Source organism: Medicago sativa, chromosome 7, assembly GCF_051527215.1.
Source record: "Medicago sativa cultivar Bolivia chromosome 7, Bolivia_mono, whole genome shotgun sequence".
NCBI classification, from domain to species: Eukaryota; Viridiplantae; Streptophyta; class Magnoliopsida; order Fabales; family Fabaceae; genus Medicago; species Medicago sativa.
Window position 1 is genome coordinate 83,808,455 of NC_140755.1, and position 4,045 is coordinate 83,812,499.

At 37.9% G+C, this 4,045-nt stretch overlaps 1 protein-coding gene across 1 annotated transcript; it reads right to left on the bottom strand.

Moving 5' to 3' along the window:
* LOC146909409 (uncharacterized) lies at positions 1 to 1,419 on the bottom strand. Its single transcript, XM_085729351.1, has one exon. The coding sequence runs from the start codon at positions 1,417 to 1,419 to the stop codon at positions 1 to 3; it is 1,419 nt and encodes a 472-aa protein (XP_085585477.1).
* Positions 1,420 to 4,045: the final 2,626 nt, after the last annotated feature.

A 4,045-nucleotide genomic window follows, 5' to 3' on the forward strand; every position in this document is an offset into this window, starting at 1 on the left:
TTAGAAAGTCAGGCGATTGGTCCGGATCAAATTCTGGACTTCTTTCTTCAGTGCATTACAATGTTCAATATCATGGCCAGGTGCCCCTTGATGGAAGTTACAGGAAAGGTCAGGTCTATACCATGCTGGCAATCTTGCTGGCACCGGAGGAGGCGCCTTGGTCTGGACTAGATTCTTTTCGAGCAACTGTGGAAGCAAAACCGCATATTTCATGGGAATTGGGGCAAATTGTGCCCTTGAGGCCTGTTGTCGAGGCTGCTGTTGCTGATACGGTTGTTGAGGATATTGTGGCCGAGGGTGTTCTTTCACCATACTAACCTCCTGCTCTTTCTTTTTCAAACTGCTAGCGGGAACACTTTCTTTGATCAATCGTCCTTCTCGGACTCCTTCTTCCAACTGTACACCTATAGCAACCATCTCAGCAAAGTTATTGGGCGTACTTCCGACCATATTCACGTAATAGAACTGATTGAGAGTCTTTAAGAAAAGTTTGGTCATCTCCTTCCCTTCCACACGTGGGCTGACTTGGGTCGCGATATTTCTCCACCGCTGAGCATATTCCTTGAATGTTTCTTTGTCTCCCTGTGTCATAGCCTGAAGATCGCTTCGGTCTGGGGCCATATCCACATTGTAACTGTATTGTTCCACAAAAGTATCACACAGATCATGGAAAGTTCGGATCTTTGTTTTGTCAAGATTCATGTACCATTTTGAGGCAGGACTAGCCAAACTCTCTTGAAAGAAATAGATAAGGACTGGATCATCCTTGGCATAGGCAGACATCTTTCTCACATACATTGTTAGATGTTCCTCAGGACAGGAGTTCCCTTTATACTTCTCGAAATCTGGGACCTTGAACTTGTGGGGTATCTGGACGTTCGGCACCAAACAGAGATCATAAGCAGTCTTCCCAAACACTTTCTTCCCATGGAGGGCTCTCACATCTCGCTGAATTTCATCATATTTTTGTTGTAAGTCATTGACTCTATCATAGGCTTCCATATCCCCTGAATGGTAGATGGGTTCTTCATCTTGTGGAATGGTATGCATCACAGGTGCTGAATAGGTCATAGCGACTGGAGGAGCTCTCATAGGAGGTGGAGGAACATGAGCTACATATTGATGGGTAGGCATCTGAGCTTCACAAGCAATGGGACGGAGTATTTCGCCAGCAGTAAGAGGCGGGAAACAAGGCACGGAACGTTGTGGAGCAGAGTACTCCGGAGTATCGGCACAAAACATCCATTCAGGGCCAGTAGAAACAATTTCGGCTTGAGTCCTGATAGGAGGAGGAGGAGGAGGTGGAGGTGCTTGGGCAACCGTCAGTGTTTTCATCAATTCAGTCATTTCGTCCATTTTAGTCTGCATGGCGGCCATTTCCTCCCTGAGCAATTGATTTTCTTGCTCGAGAAACTCCATCTTCTCTTTATGATTGCTCGAGTGTTGTAAATGCGAGTTGGTTTCGGACGAGGACGCCATGACACTTTTGAGGTGGATTGACCTTTGTGGAAAAGAAAATTTGTGTGAGACTCGGACTTTGAAACTATGAATGCGAAATGATGCATGATGCTTATGCAAAAATAGACACATTTTTTTATTTGAAGGACTTGTCAAAGTAATTGTAAACATTGTAAGGAACATTGTTTCATTTGATTTCCTTAAGAGCAAAAGCAAAATCAAGGAAAGAGACCCCAACAAAAGCTAAGGTCTGGATAAGACTTTTGAAAATGTATTTCTCGGTATTCCTTTTACAAGGTTCATATCTCTGATGTTTATAAAAACTTATCGAAGTCCTTCAGTATTTAATAAGAAAAAGTTTATGAATGTATGCATGTATGCATGATTATGCAACAAGAACGGTGAAAACATGGTGAGGTTCAAGTCCATATGTCGGAGTCAAGGGTAAACACGCCGTATGGTAAGGACTATGGTTTCATATGTACCTGTAACAAGGGTTCTACCAAGTTCCCAAAGTCCATCCCCCTCCGAATTTTATTGGATACCGAGACAACACGCGGTCCAACAACGTTCGTAGGAAAGTCTCGTTTGAGTGTAGCATCGCGTGTCGACTAATTCCGAGACAACACTCGGTTAGCCACCGCACTACGTCCTAAAAGGCCAAGATGGGTTAAGGGTTACTAAAGGTCCTTAGCGTTCAACGGAAACTTAAGAGTAATAAAGTCTAAACGTGACAACACATGCCGACATATATTACTTCAAGGTCCTCCGCTAAGTGTGGCCATATCACATGCGTCAAGACACGAGAATACTCTCGGTATGCCACTATGATTCTACCACTCCTATCTTATATTTCTCTCAAGCCCGGGTTAGGACTTATCTCACCACTCATGTTAAGAAAGGAGAAAGAAGAAGGAAGAACAAATATACACGTAATTTCCATCTTTTATTTTTTGATTTTTTTTTTAAAGCAAGTTTAAAGCACAAAATTTTAAACAAAGCTAAGTTAGGCTTAACCCTCTTAGGGACATTCCCCAGTGAAGTCGCCATTTCTGTCGCGTCATTTTTTGGAGATCAAGGCTATTTGATTAGCGTTTGACTCACTTTTTATTTCACGACTTTGAAAAAAAAATTATTTAAATTGGGGGGTCCGGGGGTTGGTTATATTTAGGGAAGGTATTAGCACCCTAAATATTCGTAGTACTCTACGAGAACCTCTTGATTTTATTTAACTTTTTGTGCTATAAACTTGCTTGCTTTTTTTAAAAATGGAATTTTGAAATGATTAAAAAAAAGACCTAATTATCTATATTTTATTGATTTGGAAGGACGAGTGTCCTCTGCCTACGTACCCGTGAGGGATCAAAACCTCGTGGTTCGGGGTTGAAATTGACGTTTGATTTATTTTATATTTTTTTATTAATTTTGAAAAAGGTTTTAAAATGAAAAAGCCAAGTGGCAAATGAGAATTGGTTTGTATTTTTTATATTGAAAGAAAATAAACTCAAAGTAGAATTAAAATCGATTTGAAATTTGATTAAGAAAGAAAATAAAAAGAACGATCATTTGATTGAAAATCAAGGTTTATTATGAAAATATTTTTCTGATTTTTTGATTATTTGAATGTTTTTGTGGTTTTGGAATAATGAATGAAAATTAAACTAACGGAGCAATGAAATTAAAAGCGCGTGGATTTTTGTAGTGACGTTGGATCACCACAAAATCCCTAATCTATTTTTTTGTATTTTTTGATATATATAAAGCGGTAAAGAAATAAAAGACACACACACACACACACACACACACACTTTTTTCTCATTTATATTTACATTGGACCTAAATACATTCTAATTGCTGGAAAATAAATGACAATAATTAAAATGCTAAATAGAAATAAAAAAATGCTAAAAGAAATAAAAATGCAAGAAAATAAAAGAAAATAAAAGGAAGGGACAAACGAAGGGACAAAATTACCGAATGGACAAAATTCCGAAGGGACTTATTCCGAAGGGACAGAAAAAAGAGAGAGAAGAAAAGAATAGCTCGTCAACACAAGCTAAATGAGGGAGAAGAGAGAAAAGTTCTTTGACAACTCAAGAGAACTTTTGGTGTGTGAAATTGTGAAGGATGAGAGCTCTATTTATAGGTTCTAAGGTTGATGAAAAATGGAAAATTGGTTTAATGCACTTTGATGGGGATTTGAATGAGATTGATGGTTTTGGAATGTGATTTGAATGATTTTTCAAATGGGAGAGTTGACATGTAAAAATGGCATGATTGGTGGCACACTTGAGAAAGAAAAAAATTGGACCTTGACACTATATTTTTTGACAATTTTTGGACTCATTAAAAAAAGTTAATAAAAACCTAAAGAAGTAATTAAACGAAAAAAATAAAAACAAAATGGTAAAATGGAAAATATAAAAATCAAGACTGAATAAAAATGAAAGATAAAAAATCAAAACTAAAAGTTTAAAAAAAAATGACTAATAAATTAAAAAAGTGAGAAGAGGTATTGATGATGAAACGCGTTCCTGATGAAAAATGGGAAGAAAGTTTTGACTCTGCACTGATTATGGCATGGCTT